Source organism: Condylura cristata, unplaced genomic scaffold (genome assembly GCF_000260355.1).
Source record: "Condylura cristata isolate star-nosed mole 26May11 unplaced genomic scaffold, ConCri1.0 scaffold00029, whole genome shotgun sequence".
Lineage (NCBI taxonomy): Eukaryota > Metazoa > Chordata > Mammalia > Eulipotyphla > Talpidae > Condylura > Condylura cristata.
Window position 1 is genome coordinate 11,157,085 of NW_004567130.1, and position 21,669 is coordinate 11,178,753.

General features: G+C 45.9%; 1 protein-coding gene across 1 annotated transcript in view; it reads right to left on the minus strand.

The window, feature by feature from the left end:
* Positions 1 to 17,682, minus strand: part of MYO1H (myosin IH) — a 48,621-nt gene extending 30,939 nt beyond the window's left edge. The window contains exons 1-3 of the mRNA XM_012731025.1: positions 17,657 to 17,682; positions 1,331 to 1,489; positions 835 to 950 (exon numbers count right to left, since the gene is read on the minus strand). Coding sequence (XP_012586479.1) covers positions 835 to 950; positions 1,331 to 1,456 — 242 coding nt within the window. The 5' untranslated portion in view covers positions 1,457 to 1,489; positions 17,657 to 17,682. The remainder of the gene's footprint in view (positions 1 to 834; positions 951 to 1,330; positions 1,490 to 17,656) is intronic.
* Between the last annotated feature and the right edge of the window lie 3,987 nt (positions 17,683 to 21,669).

The following is a 21,669-nucleotide window of genomic DNA, read 5'->3' on the forward strand; positions in this document are numbered from 1 at the left end:
TCTTTTAAAAATAAGCATTTCTTTTAAGAGCAGCACAAATACCAAGGTGCATACCAAAATGATAGTCTATTAACTAGGTGGAAATAACATCGTATCTAAATCTTATTCAAGACATAAGATCTCATGTTTTCTCTTCTCATAACCTCGAGTGCTAAGAGACAGAAAGCCAAAAGGATTTTAAAACTGCTGTTATCTTTAAAACAAGAGGGAAAAGGATTTTGACACCATTAGCACCAAGATAAGAACACTAAAGAATGATAATCTTCCAGTAACATGATCTGAGCACATGGTAAAGTTGGAAAGCCGCCCATTTCAGTCACTGGTGCTGGTGATTCAGAAAGATGTATTGAAGCCTTGGGAAATGGGAATAGCGAAGTGACCAAGGAGGAGACCTGAGAAGTTCATCAGCACCTGAGTCACATAGAGGCCAGGCAGCAAATTGCTCATCTTAATGAATTGATTGTGCAATCCCCAGGTTTCTACCAATGGGTTTTCCTCCCAGTGACCATGACACTCAGGCACCAGCAGAGGGCACTACAGCAACCTGCTGCCCGAGAAGACCCCTCTATAGCCACGCTTGGGTGTTAGCCATTATAGGAGGATTTCACTGTTCATCACATTTAAGCTGAGATTTGGTGATGATCTGCTGGAATATTCTACTGCTTTGAATGATATTATTTCACAAGAAAGTGGCAGCCTAAGTGAGATACAGAACCTATGAGCATGCATCAGGGATTTGGACAGGATGAAAGATAAATGAAAGGAGGGATTCTGGGGGTAAATAGAGAGGAGATGAAGGAGGAAAGACAGACACTCCTGTTGGGTGCTACTTACACATGGGGTGGCAGTTCAAAGAAATTGACTCCTTGATAAAGTTCCATCTGGCTCACCGTGTAGATTCCCAGCTCCTGGTATGGATTCACTGATACAAGGAGAGTCCCAATGTATGTCTGAGGGAATGAACCAAGGCACCAGTGAGACATTCCAGGGTGCAGGTGGCTGCAGTGCAAGACCATCACAGCCTATGACTGTTCCATGTTGGGGGTCTAACATGGTAAGTGAGACTGGTGGGGTCTTTGCTCTTGTGGCGCTCACATGGGGCGGGGCAAGGTCAGACAGACAGACAGACAGACAACCAAGGGATCAGGATTACTGCAATCAGAGCTACATGCTAAGACAGGGGTAAGTAGACTAGAGGGTGCAGATGGCGAGTAAGGAAGCCACCTAGCTGGTAGCTAGGAAGGCAGAGACATCTAAGCTCAGACTGGAAGCGGGGCGGGAGGGGGAAGCCACCACTGTATGAAAACATCCGAGTCACGGGTTACATTACATAGATGAGGTTCTCGCTGAAACGCTTGCGGAGATTTTCCAGAAAAGCAGATTCACTGGTGTGTGCATCCAGCAGCACAAAATCCTGCACCCCGACCTTGTCCCGGGCCGTCAGCGCCCCTTCCATGTGCAGACGAATGTGCTTCCGCCTTACTTCTTTCTGCAGGAACAGGGCACCCTCACAGCTTAGTTCTTCGTAACTCCTATCAGAGGTCTGCTAGGCAAGGTGGCAAGATGCGAAGCCCCAGGGTGAGTGGAGAGTAAGGTCATGTTCTGCTGCCTGATTAGGACAAGATGATGGTGATAGGAGAAATGATGGCAGGAACGGGCATTTCCTGCACAGCATCCTGAATGCCTGCCTGTCTTATCCATTCATTTGCATTTGACCCTCTAGGGTGAGTAGTATCATCACACCCATTCTACAGAAGAGGACTCTGAGAACAGAGGTTATTAGACGCTTCCAGGACCTGCCAGAAGCGCAGTCAGGATATGGCCCCAAAGCCTGCTTTTCTGGTGCTTGTCAATAGAAGGAAAGTCTCGGAGCACGAGCTTATGAGAGAGCCCAGGTGAGGTCGTGAACCTGAGACACAGCCTGTTTACTGCCGGTAATGTACTAGTGGTTTCCAGACTTGTTCCCAAGGGGGTACAGGTAGAAGAGGAAGGGGACATGAGCCATGGAGCCATGGATGAGCCCCCTTAATAGGGGGCCTCTGGTTGTCATGTACAGCTTTAGATCTTTTGATTTCCTAAGTTATCTTGCCCTAGAGAAATACTGAAGCCATCTCTGCGAAGGAGAGCAAATGTTGGGCTCAGTCATTTTCCTGAAGAACGCATCATGGTGACACGTAGGTCCCCACTGTTGAAACCTTTAGCCGGTGCCATGCTCACGTGTGGGACTGGGAGGACATCCAACCCTTGCACAGCATCATCACTGCGCGGAGCCTGGTTTGACTTTAAATCAATGATTTTGTTCTCTCACTAGCTAGATCAAAGGCAGGAGTTTCCACATCCCTCATAACACGGTCACACCATCCTGCACTCACATAAATGTCACTTGCCTAAACTCACTACGTAATTCCCAAATGAACGGTGAGTTTGGTGAGAAAGGGAATTTATTGGAATGATTATTTTAACAAGGACAAATTTAGAGGGTCCCCTCCCCCTGGTGGGGCTTCGGACCACACTGGAGAAGGCATAGTAGCAACTTTGGGGAGAACAGAAATCCTGTTGAGTTACCAGGGTCACCTCCAACCACTGCCCCAGGCAAAACACCCCTCTGGGTACTGCAAGCGGACAGGGTCAGGCCAATGGCCCGGGGCTGCTCTTTTGCTTCAGAAGGGCCACGGGCAAAGGTGTCCAGGGCTCAGCAAAGCTGAGGGATGCTGCTGAGGTAGAAGACCAGTGTGTGAGCCGGTCGGAGTGCCGGCAGGCGCTCACCAGGCCCGAGTCTGGACTGCGAGGTCACCGAGGGACTCTAGTCCAGATACACTGCCAATGCACAGCTCCCAGGAGCCACTGCTCAGGGAAACGGGACCAAAGCAAAGCACAGCCAAGGGGCCAGGACGCGAAGGCTTCTGCTCCGCAGTGTCCCGCCGGAGCACCGGGACACAGCCCCTTCAAGGAGAAATGCTTAGGTGACTAGCGCTGTTAACACAGCTGGCGCTCCAGGCTGAGCCTGATCAGGGACACTAAGTTGGCAAAGGCGCATAAGGGCGGCCAGAGGCCCTAGCAGAGCCAGCACAACACTGAAAAGAAGCTAAGCCAGAGGACTCACGCTGTGTTGATTGATTTTTGACAACGGTGCCAAAGCAATCCAGTACAGAAAAGGATTGTCTTCACCAGTGGTGAGGGAACAACTAGATACTAGATATCCACAGGAAAAAATCTAATTTCAACCGCTACCTCACAACACACATACAACACGCACGGACACACACAGCACACACATGTATGCACCCACATGCAAACACGTATTCACACATATGAGGAGCACACAGCGTGTACACACATGTGCGTAAAGGAGTGCACACATGAGCACATGCATGTGGTGTGCATGTCAACAATAAACTTGAGGTGGATCTTGGACTTAAGTGTAAATACAAAAACCTATACAGCTACTGAGAGAAAACAAGAGAGTATCTTTGCATTTGAAAGAAGGCAGAGTTGTCTTAGGATACAGGAAGAAACAGCTATAGAAGAAAAAATGAAATTCAACTTCAGCAAATATGAACGTTCTCACAGGAAGACTATTAAGAAAATGAATAGACAAGCCACAGACTGGCAGAAAATGCAGGCCTGCAAAACTCCAACCCAGAATGAGATGCTCCCGCAGTGTCGTAGTAAAAACCCAGTAAATAATGGACAAAAGACTAAAATGGACACTTCTAATGGAAGCAGAAAACGGTCAGTAAGGACACAGAGGCTGCTCGCGTCATTAATCAGCAGGGAAATGTGAATTACAGCCGCAGTCCCCCGGAGGGTTTCCCGATCCCAGGAGCCCGCTGGAACGTGAAGTGGTGAAATCACTTTGGGGAAAGGTCTGGCAGTTTCTAATGAAGTTAACCACCTTCCCTTTGATCCAACAGTTCCATTCCCAAGTATTTACACAAGAGAAATGTAAACATATGTCCACAAAAAAGACTTGAACATGGAGGTTTACATCAACTTTCTTCAATGGGCTCAACCTGGAAACAATCCAAATTTCTATCAACTGGAGAATGGACGCACACATCTGCAGACAGAATGGAGCGATGAAAGGCAAATGGCCGCACACAATGCTGGGGCGGGGGTGCCCCAGACTCGAAGCCCAGGAAAGGGCACAGGACAAAGGGCGCCTGCCCGCGCTCCTCTCTGGATGACATTCTGGGACAAGCAGAGCTAATCTACAGCGAAGATTCAGGACAACTGTCGCTGGCGCAGAGGGGACTGTGGCATTTTTAGAGCAATGGAAATGTTCTCTATCTTGGTAGGCAGCGAGTTTCCTGGGTGTATGTACAGAGTTGCATGTGGATTTATGGAACTTTTATTTTAAAGAGAATAAGAAAGAATCAAGGAGGGGGAGAGTGGGTAGAGGTATAGATGAAATCAGGTTAGCAGAGGGTAGATATCCTTGAAGCTGGGGCCTGGGCATAGGGGGGATTTATACCTTTCTGTTTACTTTGGATTTATTTGAAATTTTCACTAATAAAAAGTTAAAAAAAAAAACAAAAAAAAACAGGCGGCCACCAGATGTCTCCCTTCCCTAGCCAAATGCAGCTAGAAGAACCGCCTGCTCTCAAAGTTGAAAGTAATGCACTTAGATGGAAGAATAGTGATTCCAATATTCCCATTTAAAAGGGCTTTTCCTTTTTTTTTTTTTTTTGCACTTATCTTTAAAGTCAGGCAGAACAGCTTACAGATTAAGCGCAATTTGGAACATGAGCTGTCCAAGTTCAAATCCCATCTCTGTCTCTTCCTGGTGGTACAACCTTGAGAAAGTCTCAATCTCTGAGTCCCTGTCTGTTTCATGCCTGTGAAATGGAATAATCATTGTACCGACTCCACAGGGCTGATGATTTGGACAGAGCCGTGCAAAGCCCTTGGAGCAGTGCCAGACCCAACGTCAGCACTCTGAATACTTGCTTGCTTCTGCCGTTAGAAACAAGAACAAGGGTGGGGGGGAGGGAAATCACCAGGCAGTCAGTCGTCAGAGAGGCTCTGTGAAGTCGGGAGTGGGCTGGAGTCCTTCAGGGTCTGGAGCTGCACCCAGAGACCCGACTAATCTTGCACAGGTGCAAGATTAACTTGCAAAGGCTGAAGCGAGTAGGGCTCAATGTGTAGCAATATTCCAATTCTAGTATCTGGGCTTCTTTATCTTTATTTTTCATTGCACAATATCTTTTTTAGATGGGGTTAAAGGGTCATTATAAAGGGCTGGGACTTGGGAACAGCCAGATGAAGAAATGCACGGGTCAAGGGGGGGCAGGTGGGGGGTGGAGACAGTTTTCCTGTTCTTTCCATGCAAACCACTCTCCCCAAATCTCCATCTGTGCAGCACCCTAGAAATGCCTCAAAATATCTTTGAAAGGACACGGGGAAACTAGTGTCGTAATGAGACTGACAAGATTGTCAGGCCCTGCCTGGTAGTGCACCGGGTTAGGACACAGCACTGCAAGCCACCCGCAGCCACTTCTGAGCTGACCCACATGGCGCGGCAGACCTCTCCTGACCCGCCCGCTGCTCCCCTCAGCAGTGTACTTCATCCATCTGTCTGTTCTGCTCCCCACTCTGTCTCTGGTGAAGCCTCTCACCGCCCCCTGCAGTTCTGGCCTGTACCCCAGTTCTGTATGCATAAGTAAATAAATCTTTAAAAAAAGAATATCAAAGAGATGAATATGAGAACAGAAGGGGAGATGGTAATAGATTGAAGTGGCTCTATTTTGACTGAAAAGATGATTTAGAGACTGTCTAAAAGGAAAATTAAATCCAGAAATGACCAAATAGAAGGAGAGGACTTGACTATGCCTAAGAAAGAATCACAGCTTGGGGGTGATAAGATACTGTAACGCAATGGGCAGAGCAAGAACCACTAAGTGCTGCTGGGGGTCCTGCAGGCACTGGGTAGGGCAGACTGGGGTGCTGGGGCTCACTCGGTGCCCCAGCCACACGCCGCTCCAGCCAGCTGACACCAGCACGCATGCGCCACATGTGGCCACTCCCCCCCACTGACGGAAAATCAGGAATTTAGGATTTCATAGGAATTTTCGTGGAGCACAGATTTAGCCTTTTCAAGCAGTTGAAATTCCACCTGTGCACCACACTCTCCAGACCACAAGTCACCCCTGTCGTGGATGGCTCCGCTGTTTCAGCTGAAATCGAGGGATTCAACAATTCCATTCTTCAGAAACGCTGTACACGCAGTGATGACATGCCCATAGCACCTTCTAGACAGCCCTAGCTAGTGTTCGAGCCGGGGAGGGAGTACAAGAAGTGTACCGGTGGCTGGGTGATTTGGCAGGCACTGGGTTGCTGGTAGACCTATGGGGGGGGGGCATCTGGGGAAGTCCTGAGACAAGGGATATCTGCAAACGACTGTGTCCCCTGCAATCACGGTGCCCAATTTTACTATTTGAGCACTTTCTTTATCGTCATTCTACACTACGACTTTATGGTTATTTGTAACATTTATAGTACTATAGGCCTTTCCTTCACATTTATAGTACATGTCTTTATTATGGACCGTCTGTACTACTTTCTATTTCCTCGCTTTCTTTACTACTCCCATAAATATATACAGTTAAATACTTCATGATGAAACATGTTTCTACACCAGGTATCAAAACAAGCCCAGGGGACTCACCACCCAGCTTCAGCAAACACCTCACTCATGGCAACGACCTCACTCATTGCTGCCACTGGATTTGCTCAAGCTAAGTCACACAGCTATCACTGATCATCATTTCAATAGGCATCTCTAATATCAAATAAGAAATCTTAAAGAATCTATTTATCTAACATTATTATATGTGAAGAACTCTACTGGAATTAAAAAATTGGGGGGCCTCCTAGGTTGTGCATTGGGTTAAAGTGCAGCACTGCAATCTAGCCACAGTCGCTTCAGTGCGAGTTCAATCCCCAGTCCCAGAGGTGTTCTACATGGCACAGCAGACCTACCCTGATCTGCCTACTGCTCCCTTTAGCAGTGTACTTAAGTCGATCTGCCTGTTCTGCTCCCTGCTCTGTCTCTGGTGAATTCTTTCACCATCCCTGTACCTCTGGCTTGTACCCCAGTTCTGTATGCATAGATAAATCTTTAAAAAATACAATTAAAAATATTTTTGCATATTAGAACTGGGGTGCAGAGATGCAGGGGTGGTGAGAGGATTCACCAGAGACAGACTGGGAGCAGAACAGGCCATTGACTGAAATACTCTGAGGGGAGCAGCAGGTGAAACAGGAGAGGTCTGCTGTGCCATGTGGGTCAGCTCCCTGGCTGGGGATAGAACTCAGACCATCTCATTGGTCCTTTGTGGTAGTAACACTGAGACTTTATCCCTAGGCCACCAGGGAGGCTCATAGAAGTTTTTAATATTAATGATTAGACCCAGTCAATATTCAACTTACTTATTATGAAATCATTTATCTTTTGCAGTTGGCTTGGTCAAATCAGGAGCCAAACAAGGTTCTGCACCTTGTATTTCATCAAAGTGCCTTTCAAGTCTCTTGTATAGGTTCCCCTCTCCCTCGCTTTGACAGCTGGTATTGTCAAGTTTGCCACAGTCTAGCTTTTATCGATTGCAATATATGGGGACTTGTAACATATTCCTCCTTCAGCAGTTCCTGAAAACTGGTGTCTCATTAGATAGGGGGCTGATTTGTTTTGGCAAGGAGATTTCATAGGCAGTGAAGTGTAGCTAGAGCAGAAGACACAAAAGCAGAGTATTTAAGATGTCAGGGCTCTCGCATACATTAGCAAAAAAAAAAAAAAAAGTAAGAGTCCACTTCTACTATGCCTTCATTTACTGGGGCCTTTCTATAAAGCAATATCTTGGCTGCCCTCAAGCACAGTTTATACAGGAAAGGCAGGCTAAATGCTTGATTTACCAGTTTTTCAGAATAATGAGTTGATTCCATACCATCCTCCACAGGTGATAATGAGCTGTACTGTCATTAGCAGCTCAGGGGGTTAAATGTATTTGATGTGTTTCATCCCATGGCAATTAGTATCCTATTGATACTCAAATTACTCCATTTTGGTCAGTGGGTATTGAGTAGGGGACTGTCAGTCCTTTTGACGTATCTTTTGATAGTTACTGATGGCATAGCAGCAGGAAAGCTGAGCTAGCTCAGCTTTATCAGAGTGTCTCAAAACACATCTGGGGTGGGAGAAGGGAGGAGAAAAGTATGAAATATTTTTATCATGATAAAATCGGTATTGTGAAATTAAAGTAGAAGAGTCACTGGACACCTACCACTGTGTTTTTCTACCTTTGTTCACAATTTTTAAAAATACAGTTCCGCATAGTACCTACTACCTTAAATTCTGTTGGTCTTTATGAAATTTTATTTCTGTTCTCTCCCCATTAACTTGGCTCTGCCTGCTGGCTTCTTTCAAGGGAAGAAGACACCGCAATCAGACACTAGAGGCATTCGTTGCTACCAATCAGTGTTTCAAATGGTCGTTATCTCAATGCCTTTTTAGTCAAGAATGTTAAGTATTTTTAAAATAAAAGATCATATGTTAATTCTGATTCTGTACATTTCAAACACCTAAACAAAGGTTTACACTGAAACTTATTTTTCTTATGTCACTTCCCTGTTCTTCTATCCAAAATTTCAGGTTCAGCAAGTGTTCACTGTTTATTCCATGATACACGTACAACAGTCTCCAATAATATCAGCCCTTTCACCAGCATGATGGCCACCTGGCTGCCACTTCTTTCTTTATTAACTCACCATTTAATAATATTGATGTGTTCAAATGGTCTTAAATTTAAGCAAATACACATAAGATTTATCCCCTTCTTCTTCTAGGCATATATTTGGAATGTTTAAATGCCATTTTCCCGACCCTAGCTTTTCACTAAGAAATCCACCCTTCATAGAAACCAAAACCACAATGAGATACAACCTCACTCCAGTGAGAACCACACATATTAAAACAAAACAAAAACTAGCAACAACAAATGCTGGTGAGGATGTGGAGAAAAAGGAATCCTCTTGCATTGCTGGTGGGAATGCAAACTGGTCCAGCCACAATGGAATGCTGTGTGGAATTTCCTCAAAATATTAAAATTGGGGTATCCCTGGTGGCCTACGGGTTAAGTTTCAGTGCTATTACTGCTACAGCCTCAGTTTGATCCCCAGCCAGGGAGCTGACCCACATGGCCCAGCAAACTTTTCCTGACCCACCCGCTGCTCCCTCAGCAGTGGATTTCAGTAGATCTGCTTGTTCTGCTCCCCACTCTGTCTCTGGTGGGTCCTCTTATCCCCTGCACTTCTGGCCTATACCCTAGTTCTTTTACATACAAACAAAACAAAAGCCCATTAAAATTTGGATCTACCATATATGATCCTGTGAGTCCTCTCCTAGGAATCTACCCTAAGGACACAAAAACACTAATTTGAAAGGAAATCCGTATGCCTATGTTTACTGAAGCACTATTCATAATAGCTGAGATATGGAAAAAATCCCATAACAGATGAATGGATCAAAAAGATGTTGTATATAAACACAATGGAATATTACTCAGTGATCAAAAAGGACAAACTTCTTTGCAGTAACATGGAAGAAGCTGTAGGGGTTTATGTGCAGTGAAATAAATCAGAAGGGAAAAGAAAAATATCAGATGATTTCACTTACAGGTAGAATACAGGGAAACTGAATGAAGGGTCAGGAAAAAGACAAAACTTACAAGCTGACCACAGATCTGAGGCACACAGCAGAGGAGAGGTGAGGGGAGGGGCCAAAACAGGAGAGCGAAGAGCACAAGGGACTCTGGTGACAGCTCACAGGTGACATGGCAGTGGGAGATTTATGGGGACTATACTTGAGGGAGAAAAATCAAATACTGTACAAAAATATAACAAAGTGTTTAAAAAGTAAAGTAAAACAAAAAGAATCCACCTTGGCGATCACTTCAGAGTTGTTTATAGCAACGCTCTCATTCCTTTTCCGAGTGGCAGTGTGTGCCACTAGAGTGTGTGCCACTAGAGTGTGGGTGGCGCTGTGGATTGAGCCTCACTGTGGAGGCGCTTAACGCTCAGCCACTGACAAAACAGTGGCCAAAAAATCATCTAAAACAGAAAATCTAAAAAGCACAAATGACACAAGCATGTCAACTTTTTTTTTGAAGATTTATTTATTCATGCATACAAGAACTGGGGTACAGGCCAGAGGTGTGGGGGTGAGAGGATTCACCAGAGACAGAGCGGGGAGCAGAACAAGCAAACAGAGTGAAATACACTGCTGAGGGGAGCAGCTGGCAGGTCAAGAGAGGTCCTGCCACACCCTGTGGGTCACTCCCTGACGGGGATCGAACTCGTGCTGCAGTGGCTGCGATAGCTTCATAGTGCTGTGCTTTAACCTGCTGTGCCACCAGCGAGGGCTCTCTAGTATGAACTTCCAATGCAAAGGAAAGGAAAAGAAAAACATTTTAAGCAATGCTGCTGTTTACAAGTGCCCCAATCCAGACAGGGAAACTACTTTTTTTTCAATATTTGTTGAAGAAATGTGGAAGGGAAACTACATGTTAAAAAGGGAAAAGCCAGTCGAAGCCAAGTGAGGTACCACTGCACAGGCCACCACCCCAACTCATTACAGCAAGTGGTGGTGAGGAAGTGGGGCACTGGGAGCTTCTCACATGGTGGGCAGGGGTATAAGACAGCACTGCCTCGTGGGGGGCAATCTGGCGACTCCTCAGAATGTGGGCCAAGAGAAACTTATGCTCTGAAGACAAGCATCACTTGGTTCAACACCTTTGGCAAACCATCCTGCATAGTCTTGAAAAGTCGAAGATACACCCCTCTGACCTAATAACTCCATTGCTCCCAGTTTATACACTTTGGCAAGCAGACACAATGGGTGCATACACATTCCTCATAATCCCCTCAATTTCCACCAATGCAGAGTGCTCCCCCACCACCCTCCCACGGGAGTGCCACCTGCAAGATCCTGGGCTGCCTGAGTGCCACCCACAAGCCTCAATGCTTCTCATGGATGAGGTCATCAAGCCCGTGGGGTAAGAGGGGGAAGAGGCCCTTTACTGCCAACTTTGCAGATGGGGAAACAGATACAGAGGTTAAAGAACTTGTCACACTGGACCAATGTTCAACCGTAGACTCCAGAATGCACGCTCTTTTTTTAATTGTAGAAGGACTTAAAAGACAACATTGAGAAATGAGATCTATACTGAGTTCAGGTTAGGGAGGTTCAACAAAGAGATTTAACTCAGCCAACATGCATGGCCCAAGAAGGTGTGAGGCCAGACACCTGCTTTTACCCTCCCAAGAACACACCCCTCCTCTGACCTCCCACCATGTGTCCTCTCTCCTGTGAGGGCACAGGGGGGACAGGCCAGCAAGATGATCCCACCAACTTTAGCCGTGCAGTGGGTGAGGACACAGCTCGGACTTTCAGACTGCTCCCTCTGGCAACTTAGATCTTGACTGTATGGCTAGAAGGGGAAGAGGGCCATTGCTTCGCACTCAGTTGGGAGGCAGTCAAGGAGTCCCTGGGGGACTGGGTGAGCAGCAGAGCATGCCCTGGGGAATTTTCTTAATGCATTGTGAAAGTAATACTAAATGCATGATCCAAAAGAAACACAAGTGCCATTTAACTAAGGCACAAAACAGCAACACCTTGTCTGTGGCGGGGACCACATCTGAAGACGTATAACAAAAGGCCAAATGGGGACACTGCTCCTAACTGGGGAGCTGGTGGGAGGGAGATGAAGGGAGATGGGGGAGACACTTCACAGAGGCCAAACACTGTGCCAGACAGATGGGAGCAGAGTTCGGTCTTCACTTCCTGCATCTGGCCCAAGAAAAGAACATCATTCTTACTGGGCATAAGGGCAACTGTTTTTGTCATGATGCAATTGTTATATGTTGTTTGCACCATTGAAACAAAAGAAAACACTGGATAGATTTGAGATACTAAATCTTAAATTCAGGGAAGCAGCTTTTGGATCACGGAGGTGCTCAGAAGGTAAAAGCGTTCACCTGCACAGAGCTATGTCCTTTCCCAGCCAGCAGAGCCCCGCCTTTCCCAGCCAAATCCAGCCCCATAGTGCACTGCAATGCTCCCCAACAATTATTTGGGCGCTCGTATTTTAGGAATCAAAACTAGTGTTTGCTGACAGGACCACAGAGCCTCTGGTGATTGGGCAATAAACACTGTTGGGCATCTACTTCTCTCCGGATTGGGGTGGGATGCTGTCTGCGTTTGGAGAGACAGCCCTGAACGAGTCCTGCGTGCCCTGCTCAGCTGTGGTTTGCTGTCCCAGCCTCAGCTTTCTACTAGTCGCTTCCTCTCACCGAGGCAGGAGTAACAACAGCATCTACTTTCGTCTCCTAATTAACAGTATTGAAAGAGCGTTGCATGGGATATCCCAGTTATTTTTCCTGATACACATTAAGATATACGGCCACACTTATCTGTGTACTAGTTAAATGGACCTAGATGCTTCCATCTTGTGAAAAAAAGACCTTTTCTTGGTAAATGCTCAGGAACTGATTCAAAATCAGATCATGAAAACCTAAATCAAGGTTATTTTATGTGGGTATGAATGAAAGAGGAACAGCGTTTCTAGTGTGTTCTATGTCCCCAGCGAAATGTTGGTTACAAGACTGCAGAGGTTTTTTGATGCAGCACATTCTCCATCTAGAGAAATGGTTTTCAGGGAAAAACATACATCTACCCCCTATTGCACCAAATCTGAAGTGCAGAGAGTGGGGAAGCTAGGTTTTGAATGAAAGTTTAGTCTACAAACCTTAGCAAACCATAGCTACTCTTGTCTCCAGCTCCCTAATATTATTGGGGGACTAGGGTGGTGGGAGAGAAGGGGAGGAGGAGGGGAGAGTGTGAACTCTTGGTTATGGCAGTTGTCAAACTGGCAGCAAAACAGCACTGACACTCCCAAGCTGACACAGCCACACTAACCCAGAAACAAAGTCAGAAACCCATGTCCCCAGGGCCTCAGTCCTTAGAGAAACACTGAATAGCCACTTGCATACCAACGGTTCCGTCAAACCCACCAGAAAATTCTTAATGAATTAACTAGCAGGTGACAGTGGAAATTCCCTGCCATCTCCTATTTGTCCAGGCAGAAGAAAAATGAAGTTTAGCCAGGAGAAAATGCCCACTGTCCACTCCTGGGGCCTTGGCTTCTTGCTAAGAAGCAGACTCCAGAGTTGTGAAGGTGGACAGCCGGACCGCCAGAACAGGACAGAGGGCAGGGAGAGCCACTTCACTCCCCCAAATCCAAAGGGGGGGAAGTCAGTGAGAAAATCTCCTGGGTTCAAACATTCCTTTAAGACCCACAACTCTAAATACTAAATGTGTTTCATGGCTGCCATCTTGAAAAACGTTCGTTTGCCAAAGGCTCCCTTTGATTCCCGTTTGCGATGGAAACGCTTGCAGATAATCCACTGAAGCAGGTCCCGCACAAAGGCGTTCTCGCAACAATCATGGTGCTTGTGAAGGACAACATTTTTGTGCGCAAAATAAAACATTTTAATGCGCTACAATCCATTACACATATAGTCCTCCATTTCCTTTCAGTAATTATTCATTAGAAAACATTTAACGTCACTGTGGATTTCACACTGGGCAGTCTGGACACAAAGAACAAGAGATGGCCCATTTATGAGGGGCTGGGGGCCTTCTTTTCTAAGCTGAGAAACTCTGAGGAGGTGGCGCCCACAGGCTTCAACAGACTGGCTAAATTGTGCGGTTAACGGTCAAAGCCCCCCGCCTACTCTGACACTCATTTAAAGATGACAGGGAACAAAAGAGATTTGTTCTGTGCGACCCTTTCTTGTTACACGGTCTACACCAGCTCCACACAGGAAGCTGCCCATATTTACCCCACCTGCCATCTCCCTCCGGCCTGGCCCGACTCTCTCCTCTACTATTCTGCTTGTCCCCACTTTAACACAAAGAGACAGGTAAAGAATGTCGTGAAAAGGGGGCCATTCAGCATGTCAGCTTTCATAATACAATCGCCTGTCAGGTTCTCTATGAGCCCCGAGCCTCTCAAACTTCTGGGTTCAGGCCAGAAATCCGGCCCGCAGTTCGGTTAGTGAGGGGGCAGCTTCCCAGACACCTCCCAGCCTCCAGGAGCAAAAGGCCATCTCCCGGGCACAGACACCAAAAACATCTTGATGAACAACAGTTTGGGACATCTGCTACGTTACAAGGGACCACAGGCCCGCACCACCCCCACCCAGCGAGGGTGATTCCCTTAAAGCTGACACGTTAAAATTTAGCTGAATGCTCAGACCCAGGGAGCCTAGTAGAAGGAAAATTTCTTATAGCCTTTTTAAAAGACATTCTTAACAGGATAAAATGTTCAACATCAGAGGCTTCTTCATACAGTCGTGGGGGGAGGGAGGGGAGTCTTCAAAGTCTCCCTAGCTGAATACACAGAGCTGATCACGTAGAGACAGGTGCAGACTTAAAACATTTCCAGGGCACTTTCTATCTTGCACCCCATGTGCAGAGTGCATACAGCCAGTGATGCTTCCAGAAGACAGATACGAAGCCAGTGAGCACAAATGGGCGATGGTGTTCACCGATCCTCCAAGGTGCTTCACGTCCCAGAATGGCTAATTTTTCTATCGTAGCAATTCTCAAGTTCACGTGTGAGCTAATTCTCATGCTGAGTCATAGAACATGGCTGGGCCACAGAGCAAGGTCACCCAAACATCCTCGATGGCATCAGTAGGTACTTAAGGAGAAAGTAAGATTCTTAATAAAGCCAGTAGAAGCAGCTTGGCCAGTGGTGGGTGAAGTCTACAAACAAGTGTTGACGCTGTGTGTTAAAGGATTGCAAGCGTGACCAGAGACCAGTCGGAGGAAGCTGCTGGCTTTTGTCTCAAGCTAAGGATGGCTTTTACATTTTTAAGAGGTAGCAGGGTGGGATGGGGTGGGGGTTGGGGCAGGGCAAAGAATTAATAAGATCTCATGATGCATGCACACATTAAATGGGATTCAGATTCCCGTGTGCAGACTAAAGCTTCACAGGACGATAGCCACGCTACTAGCGAAGGGACATCAGTGGCTGTCCACGCTCGGAACGGAAACGCATGGTGGAAACAGGCTGGAGAGTCCACAAAGCCTAAAATATTGACCATCTGGACCATTCCAGAAAAACTGTGCTGATCCCTGCTCGCTATCTTGGTCAGCACACATTTCTCTTTTTCTGAGAAAGCAGATTTCCGAATCACTGTTATTTCGAAACTGCAGACAGCCAGGGAAGCAAAGTACCGTTTTCTAAGGGTCAGATGTCAGCTTTGCAAAGTAAATGCTGACGGTTTATGATCCGTCCTCAAATGAGGAGTTGTAGTCTTTCTTAATTAAGGTTTTCTTTATTGCCAGCTGCTCCACATGTGCAGTGCCTGCCGATGTCACAAAATGTCATCTCAACTGCAGCGGGAGCCCCCTCCCCAGTTCTACTGCCGCTTGCTCACCCACAAACACAACCCAAAACTTAGCTGTGCTAGCAGCAGGGAGCAGTTTGCTAGAGGGAACTTAACGGATATTTGCTCTATGAAGCGGAGGGCATGTCCAGCTCTCAAGGAGCAACATTTTTTTTTTCACTTAAAAAAATTAATTTTTACATCAATTTGTGCCTTTTTCCATCTCAGTTCTAATCCCCATGGGCTTCCCATCACCATTTCACCCTTGTGCCATCACCATAGTCCAGTGCAATTACCCCTGCCCCCCATCTTTGACCCCATCCCCCACTCCACCCCTGTAAAATGTAGTTGTCATTATTATCATTCTCTCCCCGCCCCCCAAGTCCTTTAGGCTCCAAGGAGCTGCATTTTCACTGAGGTGTTGTCTCCAATTCAGAATGGCGTACTAACTCTGTGGCAGCTAAAATTTAAGCCAAGCATCAAGATGGACAGCATTGTGCATTGTTAGCTGCAGAACTGACAAGGGGGGTCTTCACTGCAGAACTGACAAGGATCAAATCTGAGGGATGAGAGAATTGTAATATTGCGCATTTTTATGCATTCAATTTGCTCAACACCAATGTCCCAACCACTCAAATGAAGGATAATCTTTTCAGCTAATGACAAGAAGGCTGTTGGTGTTTTATTATCCACTGCAGCCTCTTAATCACTGCTGAATGAGAACAATTATGAATATCAGCAAACAGAATAATGCCTCTAAATTACCTTAGGGATTAGATGGTCTCCTGGCAAAAATTAGAACAGTTTAGAGTCTTTACTGCCCCACGGGAGTTATAGGTAGAGGAAAATATGTGTGATTACAAGGCCTTAATTTTCAGCATACAGGATTAAAACACACCAGCACAAGGCATGCACTTCCTTAGCTATTTCCCAAAGTAAATGCAAGTAGAAAAAAGACCTTTGTAGTTTACAGAGTTTCCTCTTCATAAACATTCTTATTCAAAAAAACAAATATAATTGACATAAAGTTATAGTAGTTTCAGGTACTTAATTCAATCTTTGTATTGTGAAGTGATCAATACAATAAACCTAGTTTGCATTCATCACTAAACACATTTTTTGTGCTGAGAACTCTGTCTACTCTTGTAACTTTCTAATATATAACATGGTATTAACTACAGCTGTCATGCTATTCATTATATCCTATGCCTTATCAATGAATGTTTGATCTTCTAGTCACTCACATTAATTTCACTCACTGCTCACCAATAACCCTCCCCCATAGTTGGCCATTTGAACCTGAATGGATTGGCCACCAATCTGTTCTTTTTAAACAATGAGCTTTTTTTTATTATTAAAGAATCCTCATATAAGATTACATAGTATTTGTCATTCTCTGACTGACTTATTTCACTTAGCATAATACTTTCGAGGGTCCTCTATGTTGTTGCAAATGGCAAGACCTTTTTCAAAGCTGAATAATACTCCACACTACACACAAGGGAGAGGGGGGTCAGGGGAGGAGATTATCTACAGGCATAAGTACTCCTTGGGGGACAAACATGCAAGAACTAAAGACAAATGTATATTTTAAGAAATTTGCTTTTCTGGATTTTCCTTTTAAAATGGAATGATTTATGAGAGAGTAGGGAAACGAGAATGAAAATTAAACTTATCAAATAAGCAACTATTAAAAACCCTCCTAACTACAGCTCCTTTGAATGGTATCTTCTCTCTTCTTTTTGTCTAATAAAAGATTGCGTGTTCATTTTAGATATTCTGGAAACTTGCAATAAAAATCATCACTAATCTTGGCCCTCCCTGGTGACACAGCGGGTTAAAACACATCACTAAGAAGCTAAAGCCACTTCCGCATGAGTTCCATTCCCGCCTGCCCCGGAGGTGACCACATGGCGCGGCAGACCTCTCCTGACCCGCCCGCTGCTCCCCTCAGCAATGTACTTCGATGATCTGCCCATTCTGCTCCCCACTCATCTCTGGTGAATCCTTTCACCGCCCCTGCACCTCTGGCCTGTGCCTCAGTTCTGTATACATCAATAAATAAATCTTAAAAAACATATATTCCATACTAAAATCAATTCCAGAACTAAAAATGAAGGTTATGGAATATAAAATTTAAAAGGCAGCTTATCCCACCCAACCATGGTCTGAACCCAACATGTTACTCAGTTGGCATTTCACTTACCTTTCAGTAAGGTAAGTGTGCCTCCTCGCTGGACGAGTCTAATAAAGGCTTATTTAGCTAGCATTCAAGATACTCAGGCTAAAAATAATTACTCTTGGGCCCTCCCAGGTGGTGCAGCGGGTTAAAGCACAGCACTGAGAAGCTAAGGCCACTTCCGCATGAGTTCGATCCCAACCACAGAGGTGACCACATAGCGCGGCAGACCTCTCCTGACCCGCCCGCTGCTCCCCTCAGCAGTGTACTTCTATCTGCCTGTTGTGCTCCCCACTCTGTCTCTGGGAAGACACCCTCACTGCCCCGTACCCCAGTTCTGTATGCATAAATAAACAGATGTGTAAAAAATAATACTTACTCTAATAGTAGTTCCAGGAATCAATGGAAGTGATCACATGCACATGCTGAGGCATGGTCCTGGTGTAAACAGCCACCCACGCCCACCAAGCTCAATCCCCCAGGGCCGAGCAGGAGGGGTGTGTGGGACGTCTGCACTGCTTGGGCCACTTTTTGTGAGTGCATCTCAAAATAAATAACTTTTTCAAATGTTAGAAACAAAGTATCTTAAGTGATGACAATGCATTAGCACCATGGCCAAGTTCTTACTGGACACACTGCAGAAGCCACCATCAAGACTCCCATCTTGACGGACAAAGGAGCGTGCTGATCTCTGACGAAGTCCAAAGGAGTGTTCTGACGAAGTCCTTACTATCCAACAAACTGGGGGGAAAGAGGGAACTGCCCAGATGATTCCCATGAAGTGAGTTTTTGAACGGACCACACGTGACCATGCCAACATGGCTCCTGACCCCTCCGTTGTCACCAAGCAGAGTCCAAACAGCGACATTGTTCATGCTCATCACGCCCGCTCCCTCCAAGGTCCTTGCAAATGGCTCCCTCTCTAGCATTTCCAAATAAGGGTTTGGCTGTTTTGTTTTTAATAATTACAGAGTCACAAGAAGCTTCAAAAATAGCAGTGTGAGCGCCTATGCAGGCCTCTCCTAACTCTGCCATGTGCACGAAGTCACACAACCATAGTAGCGGAGATTGGCTCCTGTACAATCTTCAAACTTGCTTTGGTCCTGACTTAGTTACATTTCTGGGTATGTTTATCACCCGTGGTCATATCACCATCACAGCAAGTCGCAGAACTTCTCCACTAGCCCTAAGGGTGCCACCCCACACGGCCTCCCTAAACCCTGGCATCTAGCGCTCTGTTCTTCATCTCTAGTACAGTATAAAACCTCTTTTCGCCTTGGTATAATGTCCTCGAGGCCCATCTCAGTTAAGGGACATATCAATCATTTGCTTTTACTCTATTTATGGTGTAATATTCCATTCAGGTCACATTCGACCAGGGGAATCTGGAATTAGTTCCCCACTTAAAGAAGGACAGCATCCTTCATTCTAAAAAAATAAAGCTATATATAGATTAAGCTGCCTGGATGCCTCTATATGCCCTTCATCCACCTTGGCAACAGCCCACACATGATCTTGCTTGGGGACAGGCTGGCTGTTGCCATTGCTCTCTAACTGGTATGTTCCTCGGGGAATACTTCTTCCTGCCAATTAGCCAAGCCAGTTCTCCTTCCAAGAGCTAGTTTTCAGGTGTAGTACAGGAATGCATGAGTTTCATTTTCAGGGTAATGAAAACATTTTGGGCTGCCAGTTGTCATCCTGAGTTACCAGTTGCCAAGGCAGGGCATTCGGTGCTATAGAAATGGGTAACTAATGGATCAGTGACCGGGGTAGCTAGAGTTTCTCCTCTGTGCCGGCTGCTAAATTATTCTCACTTCAGACAGAAAGGCTTCTGTGACCCTTTTGGGCTATCTCGAGGAGAAATACTTCAACAAGTAAGGTTTTCCAGTTAGACAACACACAAGATGGCTGTTTTAAAGAGAGGAAAATGTGTCCTTCTAAATCTATAAACCTTTTTTAACTCCAAGAAAAGGGCACCTTGTTTGACAGTCAAGTTCAGTCTCTCAGGTCTCCAGGAGAATTTTTCCCATTATTTAAATGCTGATGGAAAAAACCCTCAGCCTTAGCTTTTTAAGGTAAGCTTTAACTGGGGCAGTTTGGAGTTATGATCTTTATAGGCAAACACCACGCATGGGGGATAACAGAAGAAAATTTATGAGTAGTCTTCCAGGGAAGGATCAGTATTCTCTAGGATATTCTTTGGCACGAAGTTATCTATTATTCAGTGATAATTACCTGTGCTGTCCATGGACCACATATGGCTATTTCAATTAATTAGATTTAAGTAAAATTTGCAAACCAGCCCCCCAGTCACACAAGTCACAGGTGGGCACACAAGCTACTGCACTGGACATGAGAATCCAAGCCGCATCTAGAATCACAGGACTGGTGGTGGACAGCGCTGCCCTGGACCAGGCTAAAGGAACCGCAATACCCCACACATCAGTGTAAGTGATCACACCTCCCCCCAGTCAACAAAGCGGGTAGAGGGGAGGTGGGTCTTTTATCAAATTTTTAGCAAACAAATTCAGAATGTGTCTGGGGGCCCGAGAATTGGCCTTTAGCTGGCAGCCCCCGCCATCACTTTACCTTGGACTCCATCCTGCACCGAGCGTGAGCGGGAGCTGGTTGCTAATTATTCCACCTGAGCCATTCAAACCTGCTGTCCTCTGGCTTGTGATCCTGGGGCACACAGGGCCCTCACTGCACCCAGGGCAGCTGAGCCCAGTGGGCGGGGCTGTGTGAATCATTCATGGTGGCAGCAGGGACGGCACCCAGAGGCTGCTCACCGGTGGGGGTGTGGGTCACTGGGGACTGATAAGAACTGGAAATACAACCTCCTTGGGGATTACCTTGCAGCCACTGCAGACCTCTGACCAGCCACTTCCATTCCTAACCAGGAGCCCACGGTCATACAGTCAGGGCTCTCCCTGGGCTCGGCCAAAAACAGTATAAATCTCAGACCTCTGTGCCTAGAGCCTGCTGACAGGAGACCCGCTAGGGGTCTCCTGACGAAGAACTTCACACCGTCATACTTCAGGGGATCAAGTGGAAAGTGCACCTACAAGGTTTAGCATATGGAGACTCTCACCTTTTCCAGGTCTTTTTGTTTTGTTGTGAATTTGTAGGTGCAACAATAGTATGCATGCCTGCCCACTAAAAAAGAATAATAATAGTCTATGGTGATGGCACCCGGGTGATTTGGTGATGGGAGGCCCATGGGGATTACAAGTGAGATGGAAAAAGGCACAAAATGATGTAAAAGCAAACTATTATATTATTTTAAAAACAGAACAATAGTCTGAAGGACCCTGTACAACTGAAGGTGGTTTTATCGTGGAGCTCTCAGTTGGCCCCTGCTAATTGTGTGTTTGTCAAGTTGTATTCTTACTCGTTAGAAGATCACCCTAGTATCCACCCACCCCCTTGCTGTAGAAACCACAGACCCCAACCCAAGCCTGTTTCTGCCGTAAAACTGGATAAGAACATGGACGATGGAGTCGGGGCGTGGGTTTATTCCCACACCATGCTCCCCATGAAGGTCACGCCCGAGGTGAATGGCTGACTCCTGAGTCAAATCAGCCAACTCAGCTGACAGCTGAACACATGTAAAGCCCTAGAAGGGTGCCAGGCACCAGTGGCACCACAAAGATCCAAACAGATACACAGACCAGTGGATTCAGATAGAAAACCCAGATATAAACCCACAGGTTTATGGGCAGCTAATCTGACAAAGGAGCAAAGAAGATACAATGGAACAAAGAAAGTTTGTTCAGCAAATGATGCTGGGAAGCTACATGCAAAAAAATGAAACTAGATCACTACCTCACACCATACACAAAAATCAACTTGAAGTGGATTAAAGACCTAGACATAAGAACGGAAACCATAAAACACCTGGAAGCAAAGATGGGCCAAACACTACACGACATACACTTCAGCGACATCTTTAAAGATAGAGCACCCAACGCCACAATAGTGAAGGCAAGGATAAATAGATGGGACTACATCAAGTTAAAAAGCTTCTGTCAGCAAGAGAC